Below are 20,568 nucleotides of genomic sequence, written 5' to 3' on the forward strand. Positions count from 1 at the left end.
TGTGCTCCGCAACGGGGGAGGCCACGGCAGAGGGAGGCCCGCATACCACAAAAAAAAAATTAAAAAAAAAAAAAAAAAAAAAAAAAACAGGTAGGGGCTTCCCTGGTGGCACAGTGGTTGAGAATCTGCCTGCCAATGCAGGGGACACGGGTTTGAGCCCTGGTCTGGGAAGATCCCACATGCCGCGGAGCAACTGGGCCCGTGAGCCACAACTACTGAGCCAGTGTGTCTGGAGCCTGTGCTCCTGGAGCCTGTGCTCCGCAACAAGAGAGGCCACGATAATGAGAGGCCCGCGCACTGCGATGAAGAGTGGCCCCGCTCGCCACAACTAGAGAAAGCCCTCGCACAGAAACGAAGACCCAACACAGCCAAAAATAAATAAATTAATTTTAAAAAAAATAGTAGTACTTAAAAAAAACAAAAAACAAAAAAAACAGGCAGCAGGCTAGGTTTGGCCAGCAGACTGTAGTTTGCCCATTCCTGTTCTAGAATATTTGGATACTTGTTTCCTCATTCCCTTTAGGCTAGGGAGGTTGGGGGGAGGGTAGAAGACAATAAATTCAGTTCAATTTACATTTTGCTCTAAACCAGAGCACAGAGGCTGGAGTTGGCTGTGTTTTTCTCACAAAGCTGTGGCCACCAAGGCCAGAACATCCTTGGGTGCGTGTGATAGCTCAATGGCTGCCCTGGCCAAGGCTGACTTCAGAAAAGCAGTCGCCCAGGTGCTCAGGCCTTGGAGGGCCCATTTTCTCCCACCCAAATCTACAATGGAAAAATCTGCGCTGATCTAGCAGGAAGTAGGATTCTTAGTCTCTTCCAGCTGTCACGTTCAGAGGAGGATCAGTTTCTTGAAGTTGGTGATATTAGCTTTAAAAATATATAAATCATAGATGTAGGATAGACACTGTTTATAGAGTTGCCATGGCAAACCGGTCCCATGCTGAGCCCTGAGAAAATAGGACAATTGGATTGGGTAGGAATTAATGCTTTTCAAATCCCAGCCCAAGGCTGTTTGCAAGCTAAAATGAGCGAGACGTTTCCTGATGTGCGATCTGACTTTGCAGAAGGTCTCTGCCTGGACAACAGGAGGGACGTTTCTGAACTGCTGTTCCTCCCATCGTCCCACATAAGTTCCCAGAGGCCCCAGCCATAGGTAATTCATGTCTGCAGCCCCCAGCACCTAGCATAGTATTAAACATCTGTGTGTGTGTGTGTGTGTGTAAATGCCATGACCTGAGTGTAAGAGGTTTCTCCTTCCCAATTCCATTTTAATGCTTTTTCCAGAATGCAAAATTGCCCTTAATGTGGCACATTAAAGACCTCATTCCTGGGTGGTCCCAGGAATTTCAGCTCTATTGAGTCTTACACCCAAATGAAGGAAGGAAGAGTCTCAGAGCTTGATATTTAAAATCAGGTCACGGGCTTCCCTGCTGGAGCAGTGGTTAAGAATCCGCCTGCCAATGCAGGGGATACAGGTTCGAGCCCCGGTCTGGGAAGATCCCACATGCTGCGGAGCATCTAAGCCCGTGCACCACAACTACTGAAGCCCGCATGCCTAGAGCCCATGCTCCGCAACAAGAGAAGCCACCGCAATGAGAAGCCCACACACCACAACAAAGAGTAGCCCCACTCACTGCAACTAGAGAAAGCCTGCACACAGCAACAAAGACCCAATGCAGCCAAAAATAATAAATAAAAAATAAAATAAAATAAAAAATAAAAAAATAAAATCAGGTCATGCAGACAGACTTGCTTTCTAAAGAATAGCACATCCACAAGAATAAATGAAAGACAAATACTTTGTAAAATTAAAGCTGAGAAATTCCTTCTATCTCAGGGTCTGTATAAATTGTCCTTTCAGATTTTGAAATCATGGGAGGAGTCCAGTTGGTTTCCCTCTAAACAACAAACGTGGTACCGATTTTGCTTCATGTCCCCCACGGAAGAACTGGAAGTGATAAATGCTTCTGTCTTTTGGGTATCCCTTGGTTTACTCCATGGCCCTGTGGTTCAGAGAACAGCCCCCAATGCCTGAAGGCAACATTTTGAAGATCTAGTTCAATCCCCATGAAGAACTGAGTGGGAGGAGGAACTGCTCAGGGAGGTCCTGCCCACCTGGGCCTGCACCTGGCCTCTGGACCCTCCCAGTGTCCTTTCCAGGTCTGCCTGAGACTTGGTGGCTTTTTGCAGGCCATATTTCAAGTCCCTCTACAATCTCAGCCGTCAATTCTCCTCTAGGGATCTCCTACCTTTCAGGACCAGAATTTCCTTCTTTTTTCTTTGTTTTTATAAATTTATTTATTTATTTTTGGCTGTGTTGGGTCTTCGTTGCTGCGTGTGGGCTTTCTCTAGTTGCGGCAAGTGGGGGCTACTCTTCCGTTGCGGTGCGCAGTCTTCTCATTGCAGTGGCTTCTCTTATTGCGGAGCACGGGCTCTAGGTGTGAGGGCTTCAGTAGTTGTGGCGCACCGGCTCAGCAGCTGTGGCTCATGGGCTCTAGAGCACAGGCTCAGTAGTTGTGGCACACAGGCTTAGTTGCTCCGCGGCATGTGGGATCTTCCTGGCCCAGGGCTCGAACCCGTGTCCCCTGCCTTGGCAGGAGGATTCTTAACCACTGAGCCAGGGAAGCCCCAGAATTTCTTTTGTTTCTTTTTTTTTTTTTTTTTTAAAGGGCCAGAGTTTCTTTGCCTTGATTTTTACCCTGGAATATTTTGTGTTCTTTGTTTATTTATTTTTTTAAGAAAAGGTTGCTGTTAGTCACAAGAGGCAGAAAACAGAACCAACAAGTTCAAAAAAAGGGGCTGGTGCTGTCAGAGAAAGGAAGAGAATTCTAGCCATTCTTCTTTTTTAAAAAAATTTGGCTGCACTGGGTCTTAGTTGCAGCACGCGGGATCTTTAGTTGTGGCATGTGGGCTCCTTTAGTTGCAGCACACGGGATCTAGTTCCCTGACCAGGGATGGAACCCGACGCCCTGCATCGGGAGCACGAAGCCTTAACCACTGGACCACCAGGGAAGTCCCTAGCCATGCTTCTAAAAGCTGCTGAGTCAGACGTAGTCAGGCAACTAGGAGTGAGAAAGATGGCTTCAACTGGAGAGGACACCAGGGGGACCTCTCCTCCCCTGTCTGCAAGAACATCATGTGAATGGGCTCCAGGTAGCATTTCAAGTAGCAAAAGCCTGGCCTTTGATTTCCTGAATCATCTCAGAAGATACCAAGAGAGAAGCTAAGATTTCTTCCCCAGCTAGAGACTATGCACTGGATGTGCACCCTCGCTTGTTTACACACACACTCCACGTGCTTGTGTGGGAGGTTTTTAATAAAGCAGGACAATGTAGAAGAAAATCCAACAGGCTGAAGATTTGGAAGAAAACCACTATTTTCTTCTGAAAAGAGTTTTGGAGGACCAGAACACATTCTTTCCAGAAACTGCAAAGATAATGGTTGTAATTCAGTTTGCTAATATTTTGTTAAGGATTTTTGCATCTATGTTCATCAGCGATATTGGCCTATAATTTTCTTTTTTGGGTGTTGTTCTTGTCTGGTTTGGGATTAGGGTAATGCTGGCCTTGTAAAATGAGTTAGGATGTGTTCCCTTCTCTTCGATTTGTTTTGGAAGAGTTTGATAAGGATAGGTATTAAATCTTCTTTGAATATAAAAAAAAAAGAAATAAAGAATCTCATGCTGCGGGAGTTCCCTAGTGGTCCAGTGGTTAGGACTTGGCGCTTTCACTGCCATGGCCTAGGTTCAATCCCTGGTTAGAGAACTAAGATCTTGCAAGCCGCATAGCGGGGCTAAAAAAAAAAAAAAAGAATCTCATGCTAAAAAAAAAAATTGCAGGGCTTCCCTGGTGGCGCAGTGGTTGCGCGTCCGCCTGCCGATGCAGGGGAACCGGGTTCGCGCCCCGGTCCGGGAGGATCCCACGTGCCGCGGAGCAGCTGGGCCCATGAGCCGTGGCCGCTGAGCCTGCGCGTCCGGAGCCTGTGCTCCGCAACAGGAGAGGCCACAACACAGGGAGGCCCGCATACCAATTATTTTTGGCTGTGTTGGGTCTTCGTTGCTGCGTGTGGGCTTTCTCTAGTTGCGGCAAGTGGGGGCTACTCTTCCGTTGCGGTGCGCAGTCTTCTCATTGCAGTGGCTTCTCTTATTGCGGAGCACGGGCTCTAGGTGTGAGGGCTTCAGTAGTTGTGGCGCACCGGCTCAGCAGCTGTGGCTCATGGGCTCTAGAGCACAGGCTCAGTAGTTGTGGCACACAGGCTTAGTTGCTCCGCGGCATGTGGGATCTTCCTGGCCCAGGGCTCGAACCCGTGTCCCCTGCCTTGGCAGGAGGATTCTTAACCACTGAGCCAGGGAAGCCCCAGAATTTCTTTTGTTTCTTTTTTTTTTTTTTTTTTAAAGGGCCAGAGTTTCTTTGCCTTGATTTTTACCCTGGAATATTTTGTGTTCTTTGTTTATTTATTTTTTTAAGAAAAGGTTGCTGTTAGTCACAAGAGGCAGAAAACAGAACCAACAAGTTCAAAAAAAGGGGCTGGTGCTGTCAGAGAAAGGAAGAGAATTCTAGCCATTCTTCTTTTTTAAAAAAATTTGGCTGCACTGGGTCTTAGTTGCAGCACGCGGGATCTTTAGTTGTGGCATGTGGGCTCCTTTAGTTGCAGCACACGGGATCTAGTTCCCTGACCAGGGATGGAACCCGACGCCCTGCATCGGGAGCACGAAGCCTTAACCACTGGACCACCAGGGAAGTCCCTAGCCATGCTTCTAAAAGCTGCTGAGTCAGACGTAGTCAGGCAACTAGGAGTGAGAAAGATGGCTTCAACTGGAGAGGACACCAGGGGGACCTCTCCTCCCCTGTCTGCAAGAACATCATGTGAATGGGCTCCAGGTAGCATTTCAAGTAGCAAAAGCCTGGCCTTTGATTTCCTGAATCATCTCAGAAGATACCAAGAGAGAAGCTAAGATTTCTTCCCCAGCTAGAGACTATGCACTGGATGTGCACCCTCGCTTGTTTACACACACACTCCACGTGCTTGTGTGGGAGGTTTTTAATAAAGCAGGACAATGTAGAAGAAAATCCAACAGGCTGAAGATTTGGAAGAAAACCACTATTTTCTTCTGAAAAGAGTTTTGGAGGACCAGAACACATTCTTTCCAGAAACTGCAAAGATAATGGTTGTAATTCAGTTTGCTAATATTTTGTTAAGGATTTTTGCATCTATGTTCATCAGCGATATTGGCCTATAATTTTCTTTTTTGGGTGTTGTTCTTGTCTGGTTTGGGATTAGGGTAATGCTGGCCTTGTAAAATGAGTTAGGATGTGTTCCCTTCTCTTCGATTTGTTTTGGAAGAGTTTGATAAGGATAGGTATTAAATCTTCTTTGAATATAAAAAAAAAAGAAATAAAGAATCTCATGCTGCGGGAGTTCCCTAGTGGTCCAGTGGTTAGGACTTGGCGCTTTCACTGCCATGGCCTAGGTTCAATCCCTGGTTAGAGAACTAAGATCTTGCAAGCCGCATAGCGGGGCTAAAAAAAAAAAAAAAGAATCTCATGCTAAAAAAAAAAATTGCAGGGCTTCCCTGGTGGCGCAGTGGTTGCGCGTCCGCCTGCCGATGCAGGGGAACCGGGTTCGCGCCCCGGTCCGGGAGGATCCCACGTGCCGCGGAGCAGCTGGGCCCATGAGCCGTGGCCGCTGAGCCTGCGCGTCCGGAGCCTGTGCTCCGCAACAGGAGAGGCCACAACACAGGGAGGCCCGCATACCAAAAAAAAAAAAAAAAAAAAAAAAATTGCAAAGATAAAGTATAACACTGAAGAAGAAATTGTAAAAATGCAACAGGTGACTACAAGTACAGCCCAGCCTTTGATAGTAGGTGTAAGCTCTCCTTTGCTCTTTGGATTAACCTTGACGGGAAGCCTGAGAAACAGATACAGCCAGACGTCTGTGGTCAGTAATGTTGAACTACGTACTTGTTTTCCTCACTTGTACTTGAAAGTGGATGGTTTTCACAGGTGTTTCACCATGGTGCCCTTTCTGAGAAGATTAGCCAGAGGCTGATGCCAAACAGCTGATGCCCATAAAAGTAGGACTGATCAGGCTGAAATAGGGAGAGGGTGGACACCTCCTCCTCTAACACCCCTTCTTCTCCACTGCACCAACCTGCTCCCTTGAATCCAGGTGTGTGCTCTGGAACCCGCAGGCTGGATGGTCTCTGAGACCTGTCTGGCTCTGATGTCTGGAGTTACTCTGCTCTCTCCTCCCTGCCAACCCCTCAGCTTTCCATCCTTCTGCAGAGACTCTACATATGATAATGCAAATAAACCTTAGAGCTGTAAATAATGGCATTTTACTGGCTGGGCACCTCAGCCAGGAAAGCATTACCTAATGTCCAGGCTGAACAAACACTGAGTCTCTGTGGGCACGGGGCTGGCATCCCACACACCCAGGCATTGAGGGGCTGGGGTGGGAGGTCCAGATGGTGATGGTTTCCAGCACAATGGAGGTTCAGAGTTTATGACTTCAACATAGTAAAACGTTAATATTAGAGTAAAACAGTTCACCTTTCCCTTGAAAGATGACAAAGTGAGTATTCTCAACATAGCCAATGCCTTTCCTCTCACCAGCTGTGTCTCCTCCATCTTGGTCTTCGAAAAAATAGACTCACACGTGCACAAATGTACTGTGGAGTAGGTAAGTCGCCCTAAATCACACACCTTGCTCTGCTGCCTGGGAGGAATTCTTAGAGAGTTCATGGAGCAAATTTCTTTTAATTATACAGTTTTGCTGAATCTGCAGTGAAGAAATTCTGATATGACGTCCAACGTCTGCAGGAGGACCTAGCCTTGTGCTCTTTCAGAAGGGCCCTTTCCACTGAGACACGTTTAATGAGCATCCTCTATGAGCCAGGCAGTGCTAAGCAATGGGGGTCAACAGCAAAAATCAAGGTGTTACCTGGTCTGGGCCCTTATCTGGAGGCTCTGGGGGAAAATCTGCTTCCAGGCCTACTCAGGTTGTTTGCGGAATTTACTGCCCTGTGGTTGTAGGACTGAGGTCCCCATTTCCATGCTGACACTCACCAGGGAGCCTCTCTCAGCTCCTCAAGGTTTTCTGCATTCCTTGTCAAGTTGCACCACCGTCTTCAAAGCCAGCAATGGCAGGTCAAGTCCTTCTCAAGCTTCAGATCTCTCTGACTCCTTCCTCTCCTGCATCTCTCTGACCTCCTATTCTTCCTCCTTCCTTCTGCCTCCAGCTGGAGAAAGAATGGGCCCATCTGGATAATCCAAGATACTCTCCCTAGTGTAAAGCCCATAACCTTAGTTACAACTGCAAAGTCCTTCCCTTTGCCATGTGATGCATCATATTCACAGGTTCCAGGAATGAGGGTGTGGACATCTTTGGGGGCCATTCTGTCTACCACAGTGGGTGGCCGGGAAGTCCAGCCCCAGCCAGGTCTCTTTGGGGGCCTCCTGAGGAAGCCTGAGAGCAGTTATTTCCAAAGCTCTACTCTGTGTATAGGGTTTAAAGCCAGGGCCTCTATCATAGCCATTGGTATGCTCACCTGTAGGAGAAACATTAGGGCCCCAATGACAGCCTTCCTGCTTTCACAGCACACAGGCCAGCCGGAGCTTTCCAGGACTGTTTCATTTCATTCCATACTCTTTCAGCAGCTGAGACCCACTAGGAACTGATGATGAGTCAACTCTCTGAGTGTATCAGACAGAACCTTCACGAACTGACCTGCAAGACCTTCCTGGGGCTGCTGTGAGAGCTCCTAACTGGCCCCCCAGTCCAGGCAGACCATCTCAAGAAGATGTGATGGTCTCCTGTCCCCTACCAGTTCAATCAAGTCCAACTCCCTGGTCAGTGAACAAGTGGCCTTAGACTGTCTGACTGTACCTCTAGCCCTAATGGCCCCTCTCCTTCTCCTCACTAGATGTTCAGCCATATGGAAGACCATAAGCATCCATCACTCCCTCCTTCTCTGTTGGTCAAAGCCCTCCAGCCCCAAGTATCCAAATCCTACTTCTTCCATGAGGCTCCAGCCAATTCTCCCTTCTCCAGAGAGCATCTCCTTATCCTTAGCTGGAAGAGGTCTCCGGAGTGAAATTCATACACACTAGTCTGAATCTCACTTTCTGCTCTGTATAAGTTATTCCTGTACAGTCTCTAAGTCTACTAAGGCAGCAATGTTTCATTTATCTTTTTAGCCACGTCTTACGTGTAGCAGACACTCAATTAGCTGAATTGCTCTTAGATTTATAGTCCTTTTAAATTACTCTTCTGGCTAATGGATAAAACACTTTGTTATTGTTATATCTGTACCAAATATTTCTTGAGGCAGGTCTCTGCTTTTCTTAAATTTTTAAGATGAAACGTGCATTCATCAGGCTGTATGTCCTACAGAGGTTGTAGCATTAGAGCTCCACTATTCTCCGAGTGCCCAGAATCCCAACTGGTCCTCAGCAACGGTGGCAACCCCACTATTCACTCATATAGCCTGGAACCCACCCTGAAGCCCATTTTCTCCCAAGGCTGCTCTTCACCCAGCAGAGGAAAGGCTTGGCCTCCTGCCTGCCTCACTCACTCCCACTCTCTGCCAAAAGCCTGGGATCCATCAGTAAGCCTGTACTTAACATGCTCTAACCCTTAGCCAGACTCATTAAGAAAAGAAGTGAGAGGACGCAAATCAATAAAATTAGAAATGAAAAAGGAGAAATCACAACTGACACGGCAGAAATACAAAGGATTATAAGAAACTACTACAAACAACTATATGCCAATAAAATGGACAACCATGAAGAAATGGACAAATTCTTGAAAAGGTACAATTTTCCAAGACTGAACCAGGAAGAATTAGAAAATATAAACAGATCTATCACAAGTAATGAAAGTGAAACTGTGATTAAAAATCTTTCAACAAACAAAAACCCAGGACCAGATGGCTTCACAGGTGAATTCTATAAAACATGTAGAGAAGAGCTAACAACGATCCTTCTCAAACTCTTCCAAAAATTTGCAGAGGGAGGAACACTCCCAAATTCATTCTACAAAGCCACCATCACCCTGATACCAAAACCAGAAAAAGATATCACAAAAAAAAAGAAAATTATAGACCAATATTCACTGATGAACATAGATGCAAAAATCCTCAACAAAATACTAGCAAACAGAATCCTACAACACATTAAAAGGAGGAACCTACCTCAATATAATAAAGCACATATATGACAAACCCACAGCAAACATCATTCTCAGTGGTGAAAAACTGAAAGCATTTCCACTAAGATCAGGAGCAAGACAAGGATGTCCGCTCTCACCACTCTTATTCAACACAGTTCTGGAAGTCCTAGTCATGGCAATCAGAGAAGAAAAAGAAATAAAAGGAATACAAATTGGAAAAGAAGAAGTAAAACTGTCACTGCAGATGACATGATACTATACACAGAAAATCCTAAAGATGCCACCAGAATACTAGAACTAATCAATGAATTTGATAAGGTTGCAGGATACAAAATTAATGCACATAAATCTCTGGCATTCCTATATACTAACAATGAAAAATCAGAAAGAAAAATTAAGGAAATAATCCCATTTACCATTGCAACAAAACGAATACCTAGGAATAAACCTACCTAAGGAGGCGAAAGACTTGTATTCAGAAAACTATAAAACACTGATGAAAGAAATCAAAGATGACATAAACAGATGGAGAAATATACCATGTTCTTGGATTGGAAGAAGCAATATTGTGGAAATGATTATACTACCCAAACCAATCTACAGATTCAATGCAATCCTTATCAAACTACCAAAGGCATTCTTCACAGAATTAGAACAAAAAATGTTTACATCTCCTAGAGAAACACATAAGAGCCCGAATAGCCAAAGCAATCTTATGAAAGAAAAACGGAGCTGGAGGAATCAGGCTCCCTGACTTCAGACTATAGCTGAACACTCTCTGACATAAATCTCAGCAAGATCTTTTTTGACCCACCTCTTAGAGTAATGAAAATAAAAACAAAAATAAACAAATGGGACCTAATTAAACTTCAAAGCTTTTGCACAGCAAAGGAAACCATGAACAAGATGAAAAGACAACCCTCAGAATGGGAGAAAATATTTGCAAATGAAACAACTGACAAAGGATTAATCTCCAAAATATACACAGCTCATGGAGCTCAATATCAAAAAAACAAACAACCCAATTAAAAAACGGGCGGAAGACCTAAACAGACATTTCACCAAAGAAGACATACAGATGGCCAAGAAGCACATGAAAAGATGCTCAACATCACTAGTTATTAGAGAAATGCAAATAAAGCTTCAATGAGGTATCACTTCACACCAGTAAGAATGGCCATTATCAGGCTTCCCTGGTGACGCACTGGTTGAGAGTCCGCCTGCTGAGCCTTCGTGTCCGAGCCTGTGCTCCGCAATGGGAGGGGCCACAGCGGTGAGAGGCCCGCATACAGCAAAAACAAACAAACAAAAAAAGAATGGCCATTATCAAAAAACCTAGAAACAATAAGTGCTGGAAAGGGTGTGGTGAAAAGGGAACCCTCCTGCACCGTTGGTGGGAATGTAAATTGATAAAACAACCATGGAGAACAGTATGGAGGTTCCTTACAAAACTAAAAATAGAACTACCATATGACCCAGCAATCTCACTACTCGGCATATACCCTGAGAAAACCATAATTCAAAGAGAGCATATACCACAATGTTCATTGCAGCACTATTTACAATAGCCAGGACATGGAAGCAACCTAAATATCCATCAACAGAGGAATGGATAAAGAAGATGTGGCACATATATACAATGGAATATTACTCAGCCATAAAAAGAAATGAAACTGAGTTATTTGTAGTGAGGTGGATGGACCTAGAATCTGTCATACAGAGTGAAGTAAGTCAGAAAAAGAAAAACATATACCATATGCTAACGCATACGTATGGAATCTAAAAAAAAAGAAAAAAAAAGGTACTGATGAACCTAGTGGCAGGGTAGAAATAAAGACATAGATACAGAGAATGGACTTGAGGACATGGGGTGGGAGGGGGAAGCTGGGGCAAAGTGAGAGTAGCATGGACATATATACACTACCAAATGTAAAACAGATAGCTAGTGGGAAGCAGCAGCATAGCACAGGGAGATCAGCTCGGTGCTTTGCGATGATCTAGAGGGGTGGGATAAGGAGAGTGGGAAGGAGGCTCAAGAGGGAGGGGATATGGGGATATACGAATGCATATGGCTGACTTACTTTGTTGTACAACAGAAACTAACACAGCATTGTGAAGAAATTATACTCCAATAAAGATGTATAAAAAAATAAAAAATAAAAATAAATTAAAAAAATTTTAAAAAACATGCTCTAGTCACTGACTCCATGTTATACACACTGTGCAGCTATTCCACCTGAACTAGACCATCAATGGGGGCAGACCCTGACTCTAAAAGATCGCCAGAATTTAACCCACTCTATTGCACAACCCTATGTACCAACATGGGTTTTTAGTGCCTTTTAGTTGAAGAGACTAAGGCACTTAAATCCTAAAGTTACCTGGCAAAATGAAGAGTTTCAATGAGTTTATTCCTTCCTAGGAAAGAGGTTAGATGCTCTTTGTGGACCTGTCACATATATACAAGTTAAAAATCAGCTCTGATTCCTAGAGTGGGCCTAGCTCTCAGAATCCTTCCCTTAAATTAAGCCAACATCTGGAAGACACATGGAGAAAGATCATTAAATTATCTTTTTTCGCCATAATCAGGAAAAGGAGTAAAGCAAGGATCATTCTCCCAGAATTTTTCTCAGGCTCCTGGACAATCTTCTCAATCTAAGGACAATATTTTTCTTTCATTTTATTTTCAACCAAAGAATCACATGGTTAAAATAATAACGTCCTGCCACACACCTCCATATACTGAGTCCTCCTCTCAAGAGGAACCACTCTTACCCATGTCCATTTATGTTTCCTTTGATGATTATTTCCATATCTCTAGAAAATATATTGGAACTACTACTTCTTGATTTATCAGATTTAGACATTATCTCACTGAATTCCTTCCATGATAGACAAGAAATGAACTCACCTACATGAAGGCCCCCTCCCACCATCCACCTTCCTAATTTTGACAGGCAAATCGTTACTCTTAGCTCCTTGGCTGCACTGGTTCTCAAACGTTAGCTGCATCAGAATTACCTGATCAGCTTGTTAGAACTCAGATTGCTGGGACCCACCCATGAGTTTCTGATTAAAGGGTCTGGGGTGGGGCCCAAGAATTTTCATTTCTGACAACATCCCAAGGGAGTTTGATGCTGCTGGTTCAGCGACCACACTTTAAGAAGCACTGCTCTACTGGTAACCTCTGCAATTTTAAGTAATAACAACTTTTTCTTGTTTCATCAAGTTTTACAATATCTCTTGGCTCACCAATTTAAAAGATTAAGATATTAAAACAACTTGTTTTGTTCTATTTTAAACTCTATACAGTAAAATTAAAGACATTTACACTATGTACTATAACCGTAACTGATTTGGCTTGACTGTAAATACTAAAAACCAATAAATCATGTTGTCATTATGGCCTCTTGATTACTGTTCACAGCAGAGCCAAGACAAGTGTCATGATTACATATCTTCCTCTACAGGTGCAAAGTGAAACTACTAGAATACTCAGCTTTTGCTTAAGGGAGAATGCTTCTAGTATTAAGGTCCTTCTCTTCCGTATATTCTTCTATTTGCTTAAAATCCCACCACATTTTAATTTGTTTTATATTTGAACCATGACATATTGGCCATGTTTTTATTTTCCTGGGAATTTTTGACTGCCTTTATTTTTTCTTATCCATAGAAAAAGTATATTCCATCTACACTGTATCCTGAATATTTGCTACTCTCTTGTCATTCTGCTATGGCTGGCTTCATTCTTCTCTAAGTTCATTGATCCCCTGTTCTAAATTGATCAACTGTTTTTTAGACTTGCTGCACAGTTGTAATCCTGGAATTTCTTATCATTAGACTTCTAGGAGTTCGTTCTTACATCCCCCAGATTGCTCCTTCTAATTGTCACCCTTGTTTTCTTGGAGTGCATCTCAGGTGATTTTCTTGGAAAGGCTACTAGGGATGTAAACTTTCTGGGTCCTGGCTTGTCTGAAAAATAACTTTATTTTGACCTCATACTCGACTGTTAGGCTAAGTATAAAATCCTAGTTTCAAAATCACTTTCTCTCAGAGCTTTGAAGCCCTTATTTCACATATGCTTTCTTCCAATCTTGCTAATAAGAAGTCTAACGGACAACTTAGCGTGACTCTAAATATGTCGTTAGTGGACAAATATTCCTCACTACCACCATCCTGTACTCCTTGTCCTGGAAGCATTTAACATTTTCCTTATGTGTTAGGAGTAGTACCATTTCAAAATGATGTATCTAGGATATTTTTGGTTTATCCTGCTTGCAAGTTTGTGGGTCCTTTAAATTTAAAAAAGTGTAACTCTAGGAAATTTTATTACATTATCTCTCATAATGTTTTTCATTTTCTCTGTTTGCTTTTTCTGATATTCCTATTACTTGGATATAGGACCTTGCAGATTGATGCTTTAGCTCTTTTCTATTTGTCTTTTAGCTCTGCTTACTGGGAGATTTCTTATCATTATCTTCTACTACATTTTTGGCTCTGCATCCATATTGTTAGTTTTCAAGAAACTTTTCCTTGTTCTTTCTTTCTTTTAAGAAGAAATAGAATTCCAACCACTTTCTAATGGATAGAATATATTCTTGAATCTCCTTGTGTTTATTACATAGAGTATAAATTGGTATTTAAATTGTTATAATCTCTTCTATTCCTTAAAAAATTTATTTCCTTCTAAGTCAGTTATTCTGTAGGTGTATTTTGGTTTTTTTCTCCATGTACCAAATTTCCCCTCAATTTCAGATTTCCTTGGTTGTCCATTCATTTTTAAGAATAAAGTAAAAGAGCTGATTGGAAAATCTGGGTGTTTGGGTGGATGGTGGGAGGCGAAGCTAGCTCTTACACTGGAGGCTCCAAACGCCAGAAGAAATAAGGCTTCCCCCTGGGAAAACAGCCCACCTACACTATCTCAACCAGTTTATTCAATTCTTTAGAAAACAAAAGGCCTGGCTTCTTGCTATTCTGCATGGCTGGAGTATGTAGGCGTGGGGACAGGGGCAGAAAGTCAACTTTTCCACAAACGAACCTTCACTTAACACCCCCCTTCCCTGTTTCCAGCCCCATTTCTCACTCCTGTACCCCTCTGAAACTTCTGGCCTGGCCGTGGCTACAGCCTCTCTGGACCCATGGGTGGACAGGCACCCAGCCCCTCCGTGCAGAGTGCAAGGTTCACCCACCAACACTCTTCCTTCTTCTTTACTCATTCCCAAAATCCCTGGACTCTCTCATTGGCTGATGCCCCTTCCCCAGCAGCATTCACCTCCCTGTTCTGATTTACTCATTGATAATCACTATAATGGGGTCTCAGGAAGCACAGACATAAATATTTATGCTTGCTTGGCCATCTTGAACATAAGTGACCAAGAAGAGCATTTTCATACTAATCTATCCCTACATCTCTGCCTTTGATCAGGTTGCCTCAATCTAAAAATGCTAGTAAAGGTTCTAAGATGCTCTTCACTAAAGAAGGCCCACTCTGTGCCACTGATGAATTGGTAGAAATGAGAGTTGGGTTCACTGTAGAAGGGATGCCCAGGGCTAGCAAGATGCTGAACAGAGGAGGCCGCTAACTCACAGGGTCATTTCAGAGGTAAAACAAGCACAGGGTACCCTGAAATGATTCCCAGCACCCCAAGTTTGGACCACTCCCATAACCCAACTTTATTGGGCCAGCAAGATTCCACCTTAGGGCTTCCCTGGCGGCACAGTGGTTGAAAGTCTGCCTGCTAGTGCAGGGGACGCGGGTTGGAGCCCTGGTCTGGGAGGATCCCACATGCCGCGGAGCGGCTGGGCCCGTGAGCCACAACTACTGAGCCTGCGCGTCTGGAGCCTGTGCTCCGCAACAAGAGAGGCCACGATAGTGAGAGGCCCACGCACCGCGATGAGGAGTGGTCCCCGCTTGCCACAACTAGAGGAAGCCCTCGCACAGAAACGAAGACCCAACACAGCAAAAATAAATAAATAAAATTAATAAACTCCTACTCCCAACATCTTCTTTAAAAAAAAAAAAAAAAGATTCCACCTTAGAGAGCAAAGTATTAGTAGGACGGGAAACTCATGATCTAGGAATTATCATAATATTCTGGTTTACTGGGTCCCCAGCCTGACCTCTTGGCCCAACTTCACTGTCAGGAGATGATACACACTTCTACTCCTCAGTCAAGGTAGGAGTCGTCAGCTTCCTGTCCCACCTCTTCATCTTATCTTCCTGTCCTCATCTTCTTCATGCCTTCCCTCCATCCGGCCCCACCACTTAGACACCCAGCATTCTCCTGGTCTCTCCCCTCACTCCCCCAGAGCCTTCTCCAAGGATCAGTGACCAGCTGGACATTCTGGCCACCCTACAGGGCACTTGTGTTTTGAAAGTTCATGTTTGACTTCAAAAGAAGCATCCAAAAAGGCAGTGTTGCCAGTAGGTTGTGTGTATACGGGTAGCAGCTTCTGCCCACATCCCTTTACAACTGCTGCCCCTCCCCCAGCTGATGTGCTACAGGCAGCGAATGGCTCACATCTGCAGCCTCCTCCAGAAAACTGTCCACAGCTGCAGGGAGTCTCCTTCAAGGAGGGCTACACTCCCCTTCCATCCCCCACAGGCAGCCAATGGCTGACGAGTAAGGGGTACAAAAGGCCAGACCCTTCCCTCAAGGAGAGGACGGCTCTTTGCTGTAATTTATGCTCCAAAGCTCCCTGCCTCAGGCCAAAGCTAGACTTTAGCTGAGACCACATACTTGCTCACCCTTTCCCCTTTCCTTACAGGGTTCTCTTAAGAGCACAGCTTCATTAGACCAAGTTGCTCCTAAATCCCCATCTCAGGCTCTGTTTCTGGGGAACCTGACCCAAGACCGCATGGGAGAGACTTTGGGAGAAAATGAGGACATCTTGGTAAAAATCTTACAACTCTAACTCCAAACAACTTCTCTGTGGTTGGTTCTATTTACAACTCTCATCTGCAAGGCGTGGGTCACTGATCTGCTAGTTTTCCCATAAGCTCAGAACAGTCAGAACTGTGGAGACTGGGGCTGGTGGGTGGTTCCACAGCTTTGCCCCCACCCCACCCAGGAGTCTGGTTTAGCCAAAAAACAGTTTTGTCTGACCTTCCCCAGGTCCTGGATCTGTGATGATCTTGGATGTTAAAGAAAGATTTAGAACCAGACTTGGGATCCCAGATTTCTTGCGTATTTCCTGCATCGTCGTCAGCACTGTTTATGTCTCAGATGACTCGGGGCAGACAGGCCAGTGATGCTGCACGGCGTTAGCTCATGGCTCACTCCTACCCTGTATGGCCTCGTACGGCCTGCACCCCACGTCACCCTGCAGCTCCTCCGCATAGCAGCACAGCCCGGAATCTAACAAGCAGGGGAGGATGGTGAGAGAGTGTGCTCACGGTGCTCCGACTTCCAAAGATGCCTGAGCGGGGCATTTTCAACTCAACCACCAATTCTAGCAAGAGAAAGTTCTTGCTTCTTCACCCCACTCATGCTCCCATCAATAAAACATGTACTGTATGTAGAGCACTCACTAGGTGCTGATCTAGCTCTGGAAACAGTGTAGGAACAGGAGGCAAGTGCCGGGGCCAAGCAGCCAGTTCATGACCTCAAAGGGATCATCATTTTCTAATTGCTTGAGAATAGCCTCAATGAGTTTAAATCACGTGGTTGTTAGACACAAACCCCTAAATCATACATTTCATCATTTTGCAGATCGGGAAAGGGAGGCCCAGGAGTGGGTGTGGCTGGCCATGGGCTCCTAGGCCACCAGGGTCATTACTTCTGCATAGGCACCTGCCACCTGGGGTCCCAGCCGTGAGCTTTCAGGTTCTCACCTGATTCTTCTGTGCAATCTTTTGTCCCTTTTTCCAGCGGAGCACGGGGGTCAGGGCTGGCAGCTCCCTTTCCTCCTCTCCCATCACATGCTCGCCCAGGCTGTAGGCGGCCTCGAACACGATGGGGCTGATGACGTCCTGCACTCTCCGCTGAAACAATAAACACACAGGCACGTGAGCGGCGGGCGCTGCTGACATGTGCAGAGCATTTCAACAGTTTACAAAGACCTTCCACATGGACTGCCCCGTGTGAGCCTCACAGCCACCCTTGTGTGGCTGGATTTTATTGCTTTCATATTTTAGATGAGGTAATGAGGCCGAGAGTGATGACTGTCTTGTCCAAGGTCATGCCACTAATGAGTGGGGGCTTTCCCCGCTCTACCTCACATGGTACGAAATCATCGTCTCTTTAGCATGTGGAAGACATTACCTTAGTCATCTTCCAAATATTCTTATAACCTAGTTGGCAGGCAGGCAAGCATCTGTACTCATAGTGCACTGCTAACCCTTCCCATCCGTGGTGTTTTGACCATCAAAGCTCTTCTGCCTTGAGGTAAATATGGACTGTGTGTTAGGGCAGGAGACCTGAAGACACTGGGGCCCGGCATCTTCCCAGAGCTGGGCATCAATGGAGCCAGGGATGAAGTCCGGCTTCTGGCCTGTGTTCTTTCCTTTGGAGCCCAGGACTTTAAGCGCCAAGGGAGTGATAGGTCCATAGTCACAATGAACACCTACAAGAGGCCAGGCACCGCACAAGGTTTTCTAGAGCAGGGGTCCCCAACCCCTGGGCCGTGGACTGATATCGATCCGCAGCCTGTTAGGACCTGGCCACACAGTAGGAGGTGAGCAGTGGGCGGAGCTTCATCTGCCACCCCCCCATTGCTCACATTACTGCCTGAACCATCCCCCCACATCACCCCCATCTGTGGAAAAACTGTCTTCCATGAAACCAGTCCCTGGTGCCAAAAAGGTTGGGGACCGCTGTTCTACAGAGACGAGCCACACGTCCAAACCCTGCATCTGGGCTTATTCCCCTCCATTGTATAATAAAAGGAAGATGAAGGCACAAGTTCCCCAGGCCACAAGGCTGATAAGGATTCTGAGTCACATCTGCTCAATCCTGGAGTTCTTGACCTTTCTGGCCCAGGTCTCACTGCCTCCTGGGTACTCTGGCCGCCCCCCGCCCGGGGCTCAAAAGTTAGAGTTTGAGGCAGGAATAAAGCATCAGTATCCCCGCATCCCAGGCCAGCATGCTCTATGGAAGGTGGGCTTCCAAGGGGAGCAGGGTAAATCTCAGAAGTAGCACCAACGAGCCACTGCCTGCAGCCCCACTGCCTGCATCTGTCAGGGAGAGATGACGGGAGCTGGCAGGGAGGCAGGAGTGGGAGGCGCTAGGTGGGCAGGCAGAGGCCAACCAACCCCAAGGCTGTGAGCAGATCCAAGGCCTTCACACTACACTCCACATAAAGTCTGGTGGAGTTGGGAGCAGACTAGTGCCGTGTTCAAAACAGTAGAAAGTTTTAAAGTTCCCAAGAAGCACACAGTGAGGAGCTGGCTCTTACCCCACCCCCTGGATACCCAGCGCCCCCTCCAGAGACAGACACACCTGTCAGTTCTGGGTTATCCGTCCAGTCTAAGCACATGCGGGGAACTGGTCGCTTACAGCAAGCTGCACTTTGCCTTCCTCACTCAGCATGTACCAGTTCACCAGGGGGAGGTTAATGTACCAGTTCACCAGGGGGAGGTCTGTGATCGAACAAGCTGGGGGGACACCAGGTTACAAAGTTAAGGGGGGGGTTTAGTCTCTTTTGTTTATTGTTTGTTTTTACTGCAACTGCCTCCCACAAAGAGTAGGGTGGCCCCAGGTCTACCAGGGCACAGGACCCTGTGTTTCCTTGGAGATCCTTGGGGCATGTACGTGGAGTGGAACATGCTCAGAGACACAGAAAATCTCCTGCAGCAGCCCAGGAAAGGAGATGGTGCCCGGGCCGGGGCGGGGAGGCAGACAGAGCTGCTGAATGTGGGCTGTGGGGGACAGATGACTCTGGGATGGGAGCCTGAATGACATGCTCAGGAAAGCATTCAGCTGGGAATAGATTCAATCATTTACGTAAATAAAACACGGGACCTTTTGGGGGAGTGACGGGGGAGCCTCTGGATAAGCTACTTCCACAAAATTCTCTAGAACTTCAGATTTTAGGAGCAGATCTTTAATGCTCCTGTCCTTTCTGTGAGCAAAGCACACACCTGGGATCCAGATCCCCTCCGCCTACTGACTGACTCTCCTAAACAGAATGTAAAGACTGCCTGGGCACAGAGAACAGTGAAGGAGTGCAATCTTAATGTTTTCACAGGTAAACTCTTCAGTGTTTCTTGAAGGGTGACTGCCTTAAGATTTTGCATTTAAATCCTTCATGCCGAAATAAGTCAGTTATTACACGCTGTTACTCTTGCGGGAGGAACTGAAGATGGGTGGGGGTGGGGAGGCAGAAGCCACGGAACATTTCCTGGCTACCACATGTATTCCAGAGACTGGGTCAACCTCCTCCCAGACATCATTTTACTTAATCTGCACCACACCCAAGCTGGTAGATTGTTGCTCCCATTGTACAGATGAACACAAATAAACTGTGCTCCGTCCCCAAACCAGTATGTGGTGGAACCGGACTCATTCTTAGAACCAGAAGCAAAACTGCTTTCCTTGAAGCCCATGAAATACTGTTTAAAAATCATCCCAATTGCTTTAGGTTCTGACATCACCCTGAAATATTACCTATCTACTTAGGAGGATACAGGGCAAGGGAAGGAAATGTTCCTCATACAAGGAAGAATGTGAGTAAATGACAACTAACTAAAGAAATAGGGACTTGAAGGGAGGGCTGTTTCTAAATGTGCAGTCATTCTGTGTCTTAGTCAGGGCACAGCTATTTGGGGTGAGTAATGAATTGTGACACCTAGCGGTACAGACGCTGTGCTCTGACACTGACTGCATGAACCAGTTTTAACTAAGATGTTTGAGAAACACCTTCTTATGACGTGTCCCAGTAGCTCTAGGCAGAAGGGGCCTACCCCACACTGAGCCATGGGTGGAGGCAGGGGAGGACACAGCAGTTAGAAACAAGCCAGGAGGGCTTCCCTGGTGGCACAGTGGTTAAGAATCCGCCTGCCCTGGTGGCCAGAAAGTGCAGGACTACAGGGCTCATGGCAGAATAGGGTCAGCAGGATGCCACTCACACTTCAGCTGGTTGCCCAGTAAGAGTTTCACCGCTTGTATATAATAGGACTTTTCTCACATCTCCATTTCTTTTAGCCTTTTGATTGCCGTCCTCAATATTCTTCCAAGGCAATTCTGGAATAAACACATTATGAAAAACTGGGCCTTTTTTTATTCCAGGAATCCCATAGTCAACCCAGCAGCATATTAGGACTAGATGTGATTTCAAGTAAATCCTTTGAAGGGTAGATAACATTGCCTCAGCCTTGCAGGGAAGCTGTGAAGACAGTGGAGGTTGCAGCATAGGAAACAAGGAAGCAATGGTATTTATAGACATTGGTTAACAGCC

General features: G+C 45.7%; 1 protein-coding gene across 6 annotated transcripts in view; it reads right to left on the reverse strand.

Moving 5' to 3' along the window:
* ITGA9 (integrin subunit alpha 9) overlaps positions 1 to 20,568 on the reverse strand; it is a 363,861-nt gene that overhangs the window by 165,659 nt on the left and 177,634 nt on the right. For all 6 annotated transcript variants that reach the window (XM_024132323.3, XM_028478504.1, XM_055080233.1 and 3 more), the window contains exon 16: positions 17,006 to 17,155. In XM_024132323.3, coding sequence (XP_023988091.1) covers positions 17,006 to 17,155 — 150 coding nt within the window. The remainder of the gene's footprint in view (positions 1 to 17,005; positions 17,156 to 20,568) is intronic.

This window comes from Physeter macrocephalus, chromosome 18, assembly GCF_002837175.3.
Source record: "Physeter macrocephalus isolate SW-GA chromosome 18, ASM283717v5, whole genome shotgun sequence".
NCBI lineage: Eukaryota > Metazoa > Chordata > Mammalia > Artiodactyla > Physeteridae > Physeter > Physeter macrocephalus.